Source organism: Heterodontus francisci, chromosome 5 (assembly GCF_036365525.1).
Source record: "Heterodontus francisci isolate sHetFra1 chromosome 5, sHetFra1.hap1, whole genome shotgun sequence".
NCBI classification, from domain to species: domain Eukaryota; kingdom Metazoa; phylum Chordata; class Chondrichthyes; order Heterodontiformes; family Heterodontidae; genus Heterodontus; species Heterodontus francisci.
Window position 1 is genome coordinate 88,914,113 of NC_090375.1, and position 14,170 is coordinate 88,928,282.

Genomic DNA, 14,170 nt, shown 5'->3' on the forward strand with positions numbered 1-14,170 from the left:
ACACCTCCTCCTTTGTAATGTTGATATGCTCCAGGATATCGCTGTTCCCTCCCTTGAACTCACTAGCTTCCATGACCTTCTCCATGGTAAATACAGACAAGAAGTATTATTTTAAGACCTCGCCCATTTCCCGTGTCTCCACACATAGATTACCACACTGATCCTTAAGGGGACCTGCTCTCTCCCTAGCGACCCTTTCAGTCTTAATATACTTACAGAATCTTTTAGGATTCTCCTTTATCTTATCTGCCCGGGAAATCTCATGGCTCCTTTACGCCCTCCTAATTTCCTTCTTAAGTGTACTCCTACATCCCCTATACTCCTCGAGGGACTTGCTTGATCCCAGCTGCCTATACCTGATATATGCCTCCTTCTTTGTCCTGACCAGACCCTCAATATCCCTCGTCAACCAAGGTTCCCTCAACTTGCCAGCCTTGCCCTTCCATCTAACAGGAACATGCCGGCCCTGAACTCTTCCTATCTCACTTTTAAAAGCCTCCCACTTGCCAGAGGTCCCTTTACCTGTAAACAGCCTCCCCCATTCAACGTTTGAGAGTTCCTGTCTGATGCCATCGAAATTAGCCTTCCCCCACTTTAGGACTTCAACCTGAGAACCAATCCTATCCTTTTCTGCAACTATCTTGAAGCTAATAGCGTTATGGTCACTAGTCCCAAAGTGCTCCCCCACTGACACATCAACCACCTGCCCAGCCTCATTTCCTAAGAGGAGGTCGAGTGTAGCCCCTTCTCTAGTCGGGCCATCCACATACTGCTTCAGAAAACTATCCTGGACACACTTAACAACTTCTTCCCCATCTGATCCCTTAGCACTAAGGCAGTCCCAGTCAATATTAGGGAAGTTAAAATCACCTACTATTACAACCCTATAATTCCTACACCTATCGGTGATTTTCCTACATATATGGTCCTCCACTTCCCTCTGACTATTGGGGGACCTATTGTATAATCCCATCAAAGTGATCACCCCTTTCTTATTTCTAAGTTCTACCCATATGGCCTCGCTGGACGTTCCCCCTGGGATATCCTCTCTAAGTACTGCCGTGATGTCCTCCCTAATCAATAGTGCAAATCCCCCTCCTGTATTACCTCCACCTCTATCACGCCAGAAGCATCGGTACATTGAGCTGCCAGTCCTGCCCATCCCTCAACCACGTTTCCGTAATATCTATAATATCACAATCCCATGTACCGATCCATGCTCTGAGTTCATCTGCCTTACCTGTAAGGCTTCTTGCATTAAAATAAATGCAGTTTAGCCTACAAGACCTTCCACACTCCCTGTCCTGCCCCTACCCGGCCTGCCTACTGGACTTGCTTGCTTTAACCTCTACATTTGCCTCAACTATCTCATCGGACAGACTGCTACTTTGGGTCCTACCCCACTGCCAGACTAGTTTAAACCCTCCCGAGTAGTAACTGCAAACGTCCCCGCAAGGATATTGGTCCCCTTCCAGTTCAGATGCAACCCATGTTGTAATGTAGAAAACGCAGTAGCCAATGCAAGTACAGCAAACCTCCGCAAAAAGCAATGTGACAATGACCAGATAATTTGTTTTTTTTGTATGATGTTGATGGATGGTTAAATATTGGCCAGGACACCAGGGATAACTCCCCTGCTCGCCTTCGAAATAGTACCATGGAATCTTTTGCATCTACTACAGGGGACAGAAGGGGCCTCAGTCTCATGTCTCATCTGACAGACAATACCTCTGACAGCACAGCATTTCCTGGAATGCCAAACTTTGATTTTTGTCCTCAAGTCCTGGAGAAGGACTTGAACTCACAACCTTCTGAAATAGAGGTGAGAATACTACCAACTGAGCCATGGCTAACATTATGCAAGTTTATTATATTATTATTATGCTATTTATTATTTACGTTTGCTGTCTTAAAGCTATATTTCTAATGAGCTGAAGCACACTTGAATAATTGTGATGAAATTACCTTATTGTCTTGATCATGTTAAGACCCATTTCAACACAGCAGTGTGCGTGGTCTTGACGTGGCTCAGGGAGTCCAGATACGCAGTAATAGCAATCCCCCAGGATCTTAATTCTAAGACAGTGATGTTCCTAAAATGTTATTAAAAAAGCATTATTTTAATTAATATACTGTACTGCATAATTGGGTTAAGTGGAACTTTTTGCATGCACAGCAGAACAACAAATATTCATTGTCTTCAGTACACTTGTCAAAGCTGCTATTTGATACACATTTACAGTGAAGAGAATATTGTTGCATATTTTCATACTTTTGCATTTATACAGCCTTCTGGCAATTATATTTGCTGAGGGAATAAACAGAAAACAGTCATTTCTCTTCAGTGATTACACATATCAGGAGATTAGGAGTCTAGGAAAAGCACTCCAGGCACTTTAAAAAGACAATCTCAAGCATCCTTTAAATATGACCTTATTTAGAATTACCAGGCTACACGTGAAGTTCTGAAATAGGTATTTAGCTTCAAATTTAAATAAGTAAATTGTTTCCTTTTACTAAACACTGTGACACAATACCACATATTACATAACAATAATGTATTATTCTGCCTAAAAAATACCAATGCAAAATCACAGGTAATATGCAATGTGAATGACTCTTTAAGCTAATTGTTGATTTCCAAGGGGTATAACCTATTCTAATTAGCAGTACCGCGCCCAAGGTGCAATATTTCTGTGTCAATTTCATTATAAAACACAATGGGGGTGAAATTAGTCTTTGCCAGTAACATAAAATAGGCGTAAAGCAAATTGGCATCAAAGGAAAATAAAAGTGATTTGCAATGTGCCCATCAGCTGAAAGACTTATAGATATTATAAACAATTGTGTTTCCGTAAACAACATGTTAGGAGAAAACTAGAGGTAAAAAGGCACTTGGGCACTAGTGATCATAATATTATTAGAATTGATTTGATCACCAAACCAAGAAAATGCATCAGATGGCAAACAACATGAGTAAATTCATTGAGAAGTCCTACTGAAGAAACTCTGAAGAGAAATGGAATACTTTTACAACCATCCTTATGCTGAAGGAAGCATGCAGATCTCCATGATTAAAAGAGAGACCTATGGTAAAATAAAACTAAATTGGTTAACTGGTTATGTCCAAAGATGAATTCTAGGTTTAAGGAAAATAATTCTCAAGGGAACAGGAATATATATCAAACTCACTGAGGTCAATAGACGCTGCTATCAGACCAGCCGGAAGGATGTTGGCGAAGAGGATAGTATATAGTAATGGTAGAAATGGCAAGGTTTTTTTCAATTATGTTGGCCAGAGAGCCATTAAGGACTGTATAGGGCCATTGAAGGATTCCTCAGGGCAAATTCAGGTGGCCTCCTGAACTTTGGCAGAGATTTTAAATGGTTACTTTCTATCAGTCTACATTATTGAAGATACTGCTGTGTTATCATTAACATAGGACAGGGTGATGTAATTGAATGTATTAAAGTAGATGCAGATGTAGCCCTGGCTAGAATTAGATTTTTCAAAATAGATTGGGGCTGCTGGCCCTGACAGCATTCACTCGAAGAAATGCGAACTGTGCTTTGTGAGCCCCTTGCTTATATGTCTAATAGTTCGCTGGGGTCTAGGATTGTTCCCAAGGACTGGAAAAAGGCCCATATGTGCCATTGTTTCAAAGGGGCAATAAGTCATAACTGGGAAACTTTGGCCCATTAGTTTGACTTTGTTCTAAGGCAGGTTGCTAGAACTGCTGAAAATACACTGTGGGCTGAATTTTACCAGCCCCCCAATGTCGGGGGTTGTGGCGGGGGTGGGGGGGGGGGCCCAGTCACGGGCCTCACTGCCGGGAAGCCCCCACTCCATTTTACCGGTGGCGGCAAGGCCCTCCCCGCTGCAAGATGATGGAGACTTTATTTAAATATTAAAATCAATGGAAATTAATGAATAATGACTTACCTTGTAGCGACGGCCATCCAGCTCTGATATTCCAGCCGGTTGCCAGAACTCCCGCGCCTTCGGATCTCCATTCAGAGATCCAAGGTAGACCACTGGTGGGGAAGGGGGAGGAGTGAAATTTTCAGGGGAGGGGCGGGGGGAGTGGGGAAAACTCTTCTGATTGGTGGGGGGGATGGTGGGAAGGGGTTGAGGGATAAAGTTAATAATGTTTGGGGGGAAAGGTCGGGATCAGAATAAAAGTTTTTGAGGGGAAAGGGAAATTAATGAATTGATTAGGCAATGATGGTGTGGGAGAGGGGATTGAAAATGTTAATAAATGTGTATCTTTATTTTTGAACATTCTGTGACTTTAAAAATGTAAATGTTACTTAAGGGCTTAACGCCCTTTAAAAATAGTGCTGGCCTCTGCACTGTGGATGGTGCGCTTGCCCCCTCTATGTCATTGGGGGGGGGGGGGGACGGGCGCTCCACCGCCCCTCTGTGCTAATGAGCCGCTGGCAAAATATGGCGGGTCCGTGGCGCACGTCTCGTGTGTGCGCCACGCACTTTTTGAAGCTGAGAACGGCGGCGAGCTATTAAAATTCAGCCCTGTATCTCTTGTCAGAGATGCCTTGACAAAGGCAGACTTATTAGAGAGTCTCAATATGGCTTCTGGAAAAGAAGATCCTGTCTCACAAACCTGGTTGAATTTTTTGAGGAATTCACAAAGCTGGTGGAGCGAAATTCAGCTTCATAACACCAGCGGTTTCAGCATTATGGGAGTCAGTTGAGTTTAAAGGTGACAGAGGGGCTTCTCCTGACCACTTCTGGCATGGTCTGTACTGATTACGATGCTGTAGAGGGCGATAGCATGGGTGTTCATACGTGCTGCAGAAGCATGCAAGTGAGCAGATTGTGACGTCAGTCAGCGTCCAATGCTTATTTGACGCCCACTGGTAATTTTGGACCGCTCGCTGCTCTAGTTAACACCGTCTCTTAACAATGCTGAATTATTAGAGAGTCAAGCTGAATGAAGGAACCCCAACTAGAGCTATTTAAAAGCAGGACCATCCAACTTGCAGCAGGTGAATTGCCGTTGACAATCTATTTGCTGTTTTGCTGTTGCAGAGTTAGTAGAAGTACTGGGTTGTTGGAAGAGTTTTGAAGGGTTGGTTAAGTCAGCAGAGAGTGGTGCTGGATGTTTGGAAGGAGTTGTGTGCTTCTGAAAAGTCTCTGGGTACAGCACTTGCTCCCAGTCATTGGGGCTATAGTTGCAGTTTCCATTAGGCTGCAGCATAAGAGAGAGATGGAGCAGAAGCAGCAGAGAAGACAAGCTGCTTGCAGAGGGAGGAGGGCTCTCAGAAGGAGGCCTTATCCACTTAGTGTTTTCAGGAGCAATTCCCCTACTTGCACTAAGCCAAGAGCAGTGTGTGAGGCGAGTAGTGCAGTTGATAGGATTTGGTATGTAAGGATGCATTCGCTGACGTTGACCACTCATGTGAGGTCATTAAATATTTTTCAGCACTGCATCCAATGCTGGCATTGACTGCCATGGTCACCTGCTTCCACTGCGTTCTGAGCACTTGTCTGGAGAACCTCCTAGTCCCCGAAGGGAAGGGGGCCTCTCTCCTCCAGTCCACCTCCTGTACCGGTGACTCCAGTGCAGCACCTGAAAATCTGAGGGCACGCTCTGTCACCTGTCAAGCCATTTTGGGTCCTTCCTGAAGTTCTTCCAAGGTTGCCTAAGTAGTTTCAGCCCCTGCTGCAGCCAGAAAGTATCTCGCCTTTAAGAGGTGCTGTCTGACTTCAAGTACTTCAAGGTTAGCTTAATGTGGTCCTTGCCTCACACAAGCTTGGGCCCCCTGCTGAGTCATGCAGCCACTCAGCAGTGTGTTCAGCACTGGGCTGCACCCCACGATCATGGAAATGAGAAGGCAGCATGAAGTTTTTGTGCATCGTGATCTCTGTGCCCGAATTCAGGGGCTATCCAATCTATAATTCCAAAAATCCTTTGACCACTTGCCACGCAAAAGCTATTAATTCGTTTGAGTTCTGTCGGATTGGCAGGCAAATTTTGAATTTGGCAAGGAGCTGTGCACGCTCATAAATAGTAAGTAATTGTTAATGGTAGTTGTGCCATGTGGGGACCAGTGCTAGCATCCTTCACTGTCTTCATTAATGATTTGGTTGGGGAACTATCAACAATTTAATAGATGACAGAAAGCTATTTGTGGGTGTAAGAACCTTAGATGATGAAGATGGATTACAGACAAATCTGGGTGCAATGGGAGAAATAGATTCATGTCTATCAGATGTCTTTTAATGGACGAAATTTTATTTAAACAGACCTGCATGGGGAAAGATGGTAGCAAGTCAGGAACTCATTTATTCCATCAGTGGGCTTTGCCGTGGCTCATTAACTCAGCCACGGCATTAGCATCTCACTTCTGGGTTTCCCGGCCAGTCAGAGAGGGCAGATGGGACGTCACGCCGAATCTGTCAAAGGAAGGATTTCTAATCAAAAGGACCAGCAGGGGTCAGAATGGCTGAACTGTGCATTGATTCCTGAGGCTCCAGCTACCACTAGAATGGAAAGGAAACCTGGGAAGGCTTGTGATCCGTGGGTCTCTCACTCTTATCTGGAGGTCCTGCTGTGGAATCTGAGGGACTGAAATGAGGGGATGTTTGCCAAGGACAGGAGGAAGAGGTTGGCCTCCCAAACCAAGCAGGCTGAAGGAGTGAACAGCAGGAGTGTGGTCCCTTGAACCAGGAGACAGTGCACCAAGATGTTCGAGGACCTCATGAGGGCTGGAAGGGTGAGTGGCATAACACTTTCAAGTGCCAACACCCACACTGTGACTTTCCCAGCAGTCTCCTGCACAGCACTCCTCAGACCAACACACCTTGCAGCTTCACTCATTCCTCTCTCTCCAGGGACCTCCTCACCTCCAAATCTGAACAGCCAATACTCACACTCACTCTCATCTTTGTGCCATCTCACATCCATGTCTCATAGTCATCTTCCCAAATGTTGTCATATGACATACAGACATACGCATTAGGAGCAGGAGTAGGCCACTCGGCCTCTCAACCCTGCTCCGCCATTCAATAAGTTCATGGCTGAACTGATTACTCTACATTCCCGCCCAACCCTGATAACCTTTCACCCCCTTGCTTATCAAGAATATCTACCACTGCCTTAAAAATATTCAGACTCTGCTTCACTGTCTTTTGAGGAAGAGAGTTTTTCTCCACACAATCCATTTCTCACACTCACACCTCTCTGTTTTCTCTCCTTGCAGGAGAACAGATTGCACAATTCCAGGGAGAAACAGAGAACCGGGTGGTGGGATGGGTGGGGGTGTACCTCCAGTGATAGGCACCTTAATAGCCATTGGCAATGTATGCCCACCTGCTCCAAAGGACAGGAGATCTTGTTCCAGGAGGCTGCAGATATCAGCAATGAGTTGCTGAGAGAACCTGAGGCACTGGTGCTCACACATGTTGAGGGAGCTGATTCTCTGCCTGTAGATCCTTTGTTGGGGGTCTCGCCTCCTTTGAACTGGATCTCTGTGTCCAACCCCTCTGTCCAGTGCAGCGGGATGTGGCTGAGGAGAAGGCAGCTGATGCTGCTGTTGGTGTTACGCCTGCTGCTCCTGCTGCTGTTCACGTTGGTGCTGCTCCTCTTGTTCCTGATTAGAGTTCAAGGTAGAGCTGCATAAGCTGCTCCCATGCCGCGGTGAAGGCTGGCACCAGCGAAGTGCAGATCAAACTGAGTGAAGCCTAAGACAGGTGAATTGACTTCCAAGAAGTTGGAAATCACCTGTCAAGCAGTAAGAGCATACTCTCAGAAGAAGTGCTGTGAGCAGCAGCCTCTCACCTAGGCATTGCTGTAACTATTCAGTTTCACTGTTTGAAGGCTTCCCAGCCTGTCAGTTTCACTGAAGTAGCACTCTCCGCTGTGCCCTGAACTTGACCTGGGAGGAATAAAAAAACAGAAAGTGCTGGAAATATTCAGCAGGACTGGCAGCATCTGTGGAGAGAGAAACAGAGTTAATGTTTCAGGTCTGTGGAAAGCTCACAGCCCTGAAACATTAACTCCGTTTCTTTCTTCATGTATGCTGCCAGACCTGCTGAATGTTTCCAGCACTTTGTTTTTATTTCAGATTTCCAGCATCTGCAGTATTTTGCTTTTATTTGACCCTGGAGGACTCTACAAAGCTTGAGAAAGCACTGCTTGGCTGTTAAAGCCAGAATGATGGATTAAATCCTGAGTTAATTGCCTCTTTGAATATTTTAATGACATGCAAGTACCCTGCTGACCTGCAAACCCATCTGGGTCATGTTGGGCTGCCAACCCAGAGCTACTTTTTTACATTCCACCTTCACCCGAACTTGACTCCCCTTGACAGTTAAATTTCCCCCAATAGAGATAAATACAGTGTGATGAACTTGGGCAGGTGCAATATCAAGCATATATACACCCTGCAGGATGGAGTGTTCAAGGTTGCTGAACAGGAGAAGGACCAGAGTTTAGGTAGCATGAGCCACCGGAGGTCCATGACTAGTGCCAAAAGCTATTATAAAAGTAACTAGGGTGCTAAGATGTCTTGCCGGGACAAATAAATACAAAGCATGAAATATTATCCTTTCTCTGTGTAAGGCCTTGGTCAGGTCACATTTAGACTACTGTGTCCAATTTTGGTTTTCTTACATGGGTGAGATAGAGGCAATGGAAAGGGTTCAGAGGTGGGTCGCTAGATTGATACCTAGTTTAAGTCTCGTCAGTGAATTGAAAATATCAAAAGAATAGACTAGTTGAGCTAGACAAGTTTGGGAGGGGATATGCATAAGTTAGGTAAGCATCGAAATAGGTTAGAGGTTTGGAGGTATTTCTTTTGGCAGCAACATTAACCTTTGGAATAATTTGACTGCACATTTGGAATAATTTGACTGCACAGTGTTCAAAAGGGGGCTGGGCGAATTCCCAAGAGTGACTAATGTGTCTAGACATAGAAAGCAGGTGGGCCTTTGGGGGTTGTATCATATATATACTGTAGTCCCCAGGAATTTGTTGAACAGCTTGTCAGAACCAAATTTCACAGAAAGTTTTCCTGGATCAGCCTAAGGTTTGTTTTTGCCTTTCCAGAAGATTGCATGGCTATGGGGTTGGGTGTTGAGGTTGTGGGGGGAAATAGGGTGGGAGATGGGGATGGTTTTCAGAAATTGCGCCATGCCTAGAAAGGACTAGTTTGGTAGACTGGCTGGCCTAATGTCTTATGTCATATATTGTTATATAAGATTTTGGTCATTTTCTTTAATATCTCCTTAAGTGACTCAGAGTCAAACTTTGTTTGTGAAGCACCTTGTGACATCTTACTACATTAAAGGCGCTTAATAAATGCAAGTTGTTGTTGTTTGCAAATTTCCAGCAGCCTATTTTCTTTTGTAATGTTTTAATTTCCACTGATTACTATGCACTTTCTAGTGTTTAACTTTAAGTGGTAATTGCAAATAAATACTTAAAATTAACTTCGCTTTCATCATCTTTCAAAGCATTTGTTACACTACAGTCACATTCTTCGGCGTTTAAGTCATCCATCTGGCTGTTCTGATTATCAATTCAGATTTTTAGAGGACCCTGACTGAAATTGTGAGGAGCCGCTTAAACCATAGAACCATAGAAAAGTTACGGCAGAGAAAGAGGCCATTCAGCCCATCATGTCTGCGCTGGCTGAAAAAAACTAGCTGCCCAATCTAATCCCAGCTTCCAGCACCTGGTCTGTAGCCTTGCAGGTTACAACACTTCAGGTGCAGGTCCAGGTACCCATTAAATGAGTTGAGGGTTTCTGCCTCCACCACTGATCCGGGCAGTGAATTCCAGACACCCACCACCCTCTTGTTCCCTCCAATCCTTCTACCTTAAATTTGTGCCCCCTGTAATTGACCTCTCTGCTAGGGGAAACAGGTCTTTCCTGTTTACTCTATCTAAGCTCCTCATAATTTTGTATACCTCAATTTTGTATACCATCAACCTCCTCTGTTCTAAGGAAAACAACCCTAGCCTATCCAATCTTTCCTCATAGTTGTAATTTTCAAGCCCTGGCAACATTCTTGTAAATCTCCTCTGTACTCTCTCCAGAGCAATTATGTCCTTCCTGGAATGTGGTGACACAAACTGTAAGCAATACTCCAGCTGTGGCCTAACCAGCATTTTATACAGTTCTAGCATTACATCCCTGCTTGTGTATTCTATACCTTGGCCAATAAAGGAAAGCATTTCATATGCCTTTTTCACCACTTTAACTACCTGTCCTGCCACCTTCAAGGACCTGCACTCTAAGGTCTCTCACTTCCTCTACCCCTATATCCTCCCATTTATTGTGTATTCCCTTGCTTTGTTTGCCCTCCCGAAATACATTCCCTCACACTTCTCCAGATTGAATTCCATTTGCCACTTTTCTGCCCACTCAACCAAACCATTGATATAATTCTGCAGTCTACAGCTATCCTCTTCACTATCAACTACACGGCCAATTTTTGTGTCATCGGCAAATTTCCCAATCATGCCTCCCACATTTAAGTCCAAATCATTAATATATACCACAAACAGCAAGGGACCCAACACTGAGCCCTGTGGAACTGGAAACCGCTTTCCATTTGCAAAAACATCCATCGACCATTACCCTTTGTTTCCTGTCACTGAGCCAATTTTAGATGCAACTCACCATATTTATTCCCCTGTATCCCAGGGGCTTTTACTTTTCTGACCAGTCTGCCATGTGGGACCTTTTCAAATGCCTTACTAAAATCCATGTAGACCATATCCACTGCACTACCATCATCAATCCTCCTTGTTACTTCTTCAAAAAATTCAATTAAGTTAGTAAGACACGACCTTCCCTTAACACATCCCTGCTGACTATCCCTAATTAATCCATGCCTTTCTAAGTGACAGTTTATCCTATCTCTCAGAATTGATTCTAATAATTGCCCACCACTGAGGTCAGACTATAATTATTTGGCCTATCCCTCACACCCTTTTTCAACAATGGTACAACAGATCCTTCCAGATTATTAAGAGGCCATGATCAACAGGTATATGGATATCATTTAACCCTTTAAGTACTGACATCGAAGTGCTGGTGTTAATCTTGTGGCCCTCTGCTGAACCCTTTCCAATGACATGATATCACTTTGAAAGTAGGGGCCCTGTCAAGAAAATCCCATATGCCAAATAAGAATATTAATTTCATTGGTTGGAAACTTACATTAGACTTTAAATGGAAATAAATCCTATAGTAACTTTTAGAAAACTAGCAGCTAAGATGGCCACTGCAATTTGCATTTGAAATACCAGGAGATAGAACTGCAGACAGGAGTCTGAGAAGCCCTGGACCAAGTACAATGGCTTGCTCTAAGTAATTGAATTACCTAGGATTGCTTCATTAGCACAACAGGCAAGGCTGTCCAGATGCTTTGACTTTGAAAGAGCAAACCCCTCTGAGGGTAAATATTGGCATTCTGGAACCCATGGAACCAATTCTGAACCTTGTATCTCATGGGTGACTTCAATCTGCATATAGACTGGGTAAACCTAATGAGCACTAATGATGTGGAGGACGGGTTTCTGGAGTGTGTTAAGGATAGTGTTCTCGAGCAGTATGTTGAGGAACCGATTAGCGAACAGTCTATTTTAGATCCAGTATTATTATGTAATGAGAAAGGGTTAATTAATAATCTTGGTGTAAAAGAACCTTTAGGAATGAGTGACCATAATACATTTTACATTATGCTTGAAAGTGAGGTAGTTCAATCTGAAGCCAGGGTGTTAAATTTGAACAAAGGAAATTGTGAAGGCATGAAGGCAAATTGGCTGAGGTAGATTGGGAAAATACATTAAAAGCTATGACAGTACATAGGCAATGGATAGTCTTTAACGAATTATTACATAGTTTACAACAACTATACATTCCTTCAATCACAAAAACTCCAAAAGAAAAGGCAGTCAACTGTGGATAGCAAAGGAAGTTAAGGATTGTATAAGATTAAAAGAAAAAGCCTATAAAGTTGCCAGAAATAGTAGTAAACCTGAGGATTGGGAGGATTTTAGAATAGATTTTTTTTTTAGATTTAGAGATACAGCACTGAAACAGGCCTTTCGGCCCACCGAGTCTGTGCCGACCATTAACCACCCATTTATACTAATCCTACACAAATCCCATATTCCTATCACATCCTCACCTGTCCCTATATTCCCCTACCACCTACCTATACTAGGGGCAATTTATAATGGCCTATTTACCTATCAACCTGCAAGTCTTTTGGCTGTGGGAGGAAACCGGAGCACCCGGATGAAACCCATGCAGACACAGGGAGAACTTGCAAACTCCACACAGACAGTACCCAGAATTGAACCCGGGTCGCTGGAGCTGTGAGGCTGCGGTGCTAACCACTGCGCCACTGGGAAATCTTGTTTGACGAACCTGTTGGAGTTTTTTGAAGATGTTAGTAACAAAATTGATAAAGGAGAGTCAGTGGACATAGTATACTTGGATTTTCAGAAGGCTTTTGATAAAGTCCCTCACAGGAGGTTGGTTAGCAAAATAAAAGCACATGGGATAGGAGGTAATATACTGGCATGGATTAAGGATTGGTTAACAGGCAGAAAACAGAGTAGGAATAAACAGGTCATTCTCGTGTTGGCAGGCTGTGACTCGTGGGGTACCACAAGGATCAGTACTTGGGCCCCAGCTGTTCACAATATATATCAATGATTTGAATGTGGGGACCAAATATAATATTTCCAGTTCATAGATGACACAAAATTAGGTGGGAATGTGTGTTGTGAGGAAGATGCAAAGCGGTTTCAAGGGGATTTTGACAGACTTAGTGAGTGGTCAAGAACATGGCAGATGGAATATAATGTGGAAAAATGTGATGCTTTCCATTTTTGTAGGAGGAATAGATGTACAAACTAGTTCTTAAATGGTAAGAGATTGGAAAGTGTAGATGTACAACGGGACCTCGCCAAAAGTCATTGAAAGCTAGCAGCAAGCAATTAGGAAGGCTAATGGTATGTTAGCCTTTATTGCAAGAGGATTTGAGTACAGGAATAGTGAAGTGTTGCTTCAATTGTATAGAACCTTAGTTAGACCACACCTGGAGTACTGTGTGCAGTTTTGCTTCCTTTACCTTTGGAAGGATATTATTGCCATAGAGGGAGTGCAACGAAGGTTCACCAGACTTGTTCCCAGGATGGCGGGACTGTTCTATGAAGAGATATTGGGGAAACTGGGCCTGTATTCTCTCGAGTTTCGAAGAATGAGAAGTGATCTCATTGAAACCTACAAAATACTTAAAGGGATAGACAGGGTAGATGCAGGTAAGATGTTTCCCCTGGTTGGGGAGTCTAGAACCAGGAGACACAAATTCAAAATAAGGGGGAAGCCACTTAGGACAGAGATGAGGAGAAATTTCTTTACTCAGAGGGTTGTGAATCTTTGGAATTCTCTATCCCAGAGGACTCTGGCTGCTCAATCATTGAGTGTGTTTAAAGCAGAGATTGACAGATTTCTAAATACCAATGACATATGGGGATAGTGTGGGAAAAAGGCATTGAAGTGGATGATCAGCCATGATCATATTGAATGGCGGAGCAGGCTCGATGGGCTGAATGGCCTACTCCTATTCCTATGTTCCTAAAAACAAATGGGATTGAGAGAACCATGTGACCGTCTGTCCATTTCTGAAAAAAACAGAAGTTTTGCTACACTCAGGGAAGCCAAGCAGTAACTGAGTGTGCAGCAGCAGAAGAGGCTGCTGTTTCCCTTTCTCTCTCTCTCTTTCTCTCTCCCCAGAAAACATCAGGCTGGATTCTATAGCGCTTTCGAATTCAGGATCCATGGCGGGGGGGTGGGGTGGGGGGTGGGCGGCCTGACGATCGCCTCGGATGAGGCTTGCCACGGACCTCAAGCCGGCAGGGCCCGGCCCGGCCCAATATTGACGGTTGCGGCGAGGACTCATGGCGGCCCCCCCCACCCCTCCGCCACCTGGTAATGGGACTGTAAATTAAATATTTGAATAAATTAAATTACCTGCATTAATAACTTTCCCGTCGCCTCCTGAAGTCCCGCCGTGATCTTCACCCCGGCGGCTGGCATTGCCGCCTATTTGGATCCCGGTCTGGGGAAATGAGGCGCAACACTGGTGGGGAGGGGGGAGGAGGTAAGTTTCTCAGTGTGAGGG

The 14,170-nt window shown here is 44.1% G+C and overlaps 1 protein-coding gene across 1 annotated transcript in view; it reads right to left on the reverse strand.

Annotated features, from left to right (window-relative positions):
- adcy8 (adenylate cyclase 8 (brain)) overlaps positions 1–14,170 on the reverse strand; it is a 131,945-nt gene that overhangs the window by 96,065 nt on the left and 21,710 nt on the right. Inside the window, exon 5 of the mRNA XM_068030851.1 lies at positions 1,966–2,093. Within this exon, the coding sequence (XP_067886952.1) occupies positions 1,966–2,093 (128 nt within the window). The remainder of the gene's footprint in view (positions 1–1,965; positions 2,094–14,170) is intronic.